The sequence below is a fragment of the Aethalodelphis obliquidens genome, unplaced genomic scaffold (assembly GCF_003676395.1).
Source record: "Aethalodelphis obliquidens isolate GAN/ISIS:26980383/991018 unplaced genomic scaffold, ASM367639v1 scaffold4, whole genome shotgun sequence".
Taxonomy (NCBI): Eukaryota; Metazoa; Chordata; class Mammalia; order Artiodactyla; family Delphinidae; genus Aethalodelphis; species Aethalodelphis obliquidens.
Window position 1 is genome coordinate 81,697,238 of NW_020837948.1, and position 1,363 is coordinate 81,698,600.

The 1,363-nt window shown below is 58.0% G+C and overlaps 1 protein-coding gene across 1 annotated transcript; it reads right to left on the minus strand.

Moving 5' to 3' along the window:
- Positions 1 to 258: 258 nt before the first annotated feature.
- LOC113617701 (uncharacterized protein MISP3-like) lies at positions 259 to 768 on the minus strand. Its single transcript, XM_027101268.1, has one exon. It carries the CDS (start codon positions 766 to 768, stop codon positions 259 to 261), a length of 510 nt encoding a protein of 169 aa, XP_026957069.1.
- Between the last annotated feature and the right edge of the window lie 595 nt (positions 769 to 1,363).

The window sequence follows — 1,363 nt, forward strand, 5'->3', positions numbered from 1 at the left end:
CGCCCAGCAAAGCCGGTGACCCAGTATCCCGCCCGGGAACCGGCAGCGGCCACCGCTGCCCGTGAGCCTTGTCTTCCCAAATAGACAAACCAGGGACTCACGGGACAAATAACAGACTGTGACATCGTTTTTCGTCATCTTTACTGACTAGCGAAAGGAAAATTAAAGGAAAGGGCTCTGAAGACAAAGAGCTTCCATCCTTGTGGAGCAAAGGCAGAGACGATGCTGTAACATAATTTGTCCGCGGAGATGAGGGACTCAGCGCAAATCTCGGGGCTCCTGGCAGCCCTGGGTCTTCCGGGCCACTGCGCGTCGGATCCGCTGCCACCAGCCTTGGGACGTGCGGCGGGTCCCGGGGGCAGGAGCCGGGCGACGCTCCATAGGGTCCCCGCCGTCAGCGTTCTCGGGCTCCGCTCGTCCGTCCGGGAAGCGGTGCCACCCGCCGAGGGAGGCTGCGGGGCCGGCGGCCGCCTCTCCTGGGGCGCCTCTGGGTCCGGGTGGGTCGCGGGCGTCTGGTCCGGGGCAGGTGGCTCTGCGTCCCGTCGCGAGGGCTTCGGCCTCCAGCAAAGTGTCTGTTTCGCGAACGGCCCCAGCGCAGAAGCCCGCCGCAGGGACTGGAAAGCATTTCCCAGTCGAAGTCTGGGCCTTCCCAGGAGAGCTCGCACGGGGCGGGGTAGAAAGGGAGCGTCCAGGGCTCAGAGTCGGCTGAGCTCGGGGCTGGCGACGTCTGGGGCTCCGGCGCCCACAGCCGGGAAAGGGCTGCACCATTGCGTGGGTCTCACACCGGGCGATACCGAGTGTCTGGGATTCGGAAGCCCCCAGCCCGCGAGTTTTTATGCTCTTTTGGCCTCCTGGCCAGATACGAGGAGTTTGGGTGGTGACATTAATCCTACAAGATAATTGCATCAGAAGACCTGATAATATTAATACAAAAACCAATCGTCTTGGATAAAATGATTCATGGTCAAATCTCTTCAAGATACAGATTCCGGTTGAAAAGGAAAAGTATTAGCACACTGGAGGGGGGAAATGTTTGGGCGGACACTGGGGTGTAGAAAGCTCCAAATTGCTTTCTTGGAACAGAAACCGAAACCCAGATCTCCAAGCACAAGAATGCTTTCGGGGAGAGGGAGGCGTGTGGCGGAGAAGGGGGCAGAATGCCAAAGGCGGATTTTCCAAGTGAAAGAAGGGCAAGGGTGGTGACCCAATTCTAAACTTGAACTTTCACTCTCCTAATGCTGTCTTCTCCAGGTAAATTGCTCAATTCAAAGGAATTAAGACTGTGTTCAGACCAGTGTCATGACAAGAAGCCCCAGAAATGGACTGCTTGGGTGGAGGGGCAGTTCCACCCCTCTCTGAATGA

Bases quoted from the DNA above. Each gene is read 5' to 3' on its own strand.
- LOC113617701 (XM_027101268.1), bottom strand. From the start codon at position 768: ATGGTGCAGCCCTTTCCCGGCTGTGGGCGCCGGAGCCCCAGACGTCGC.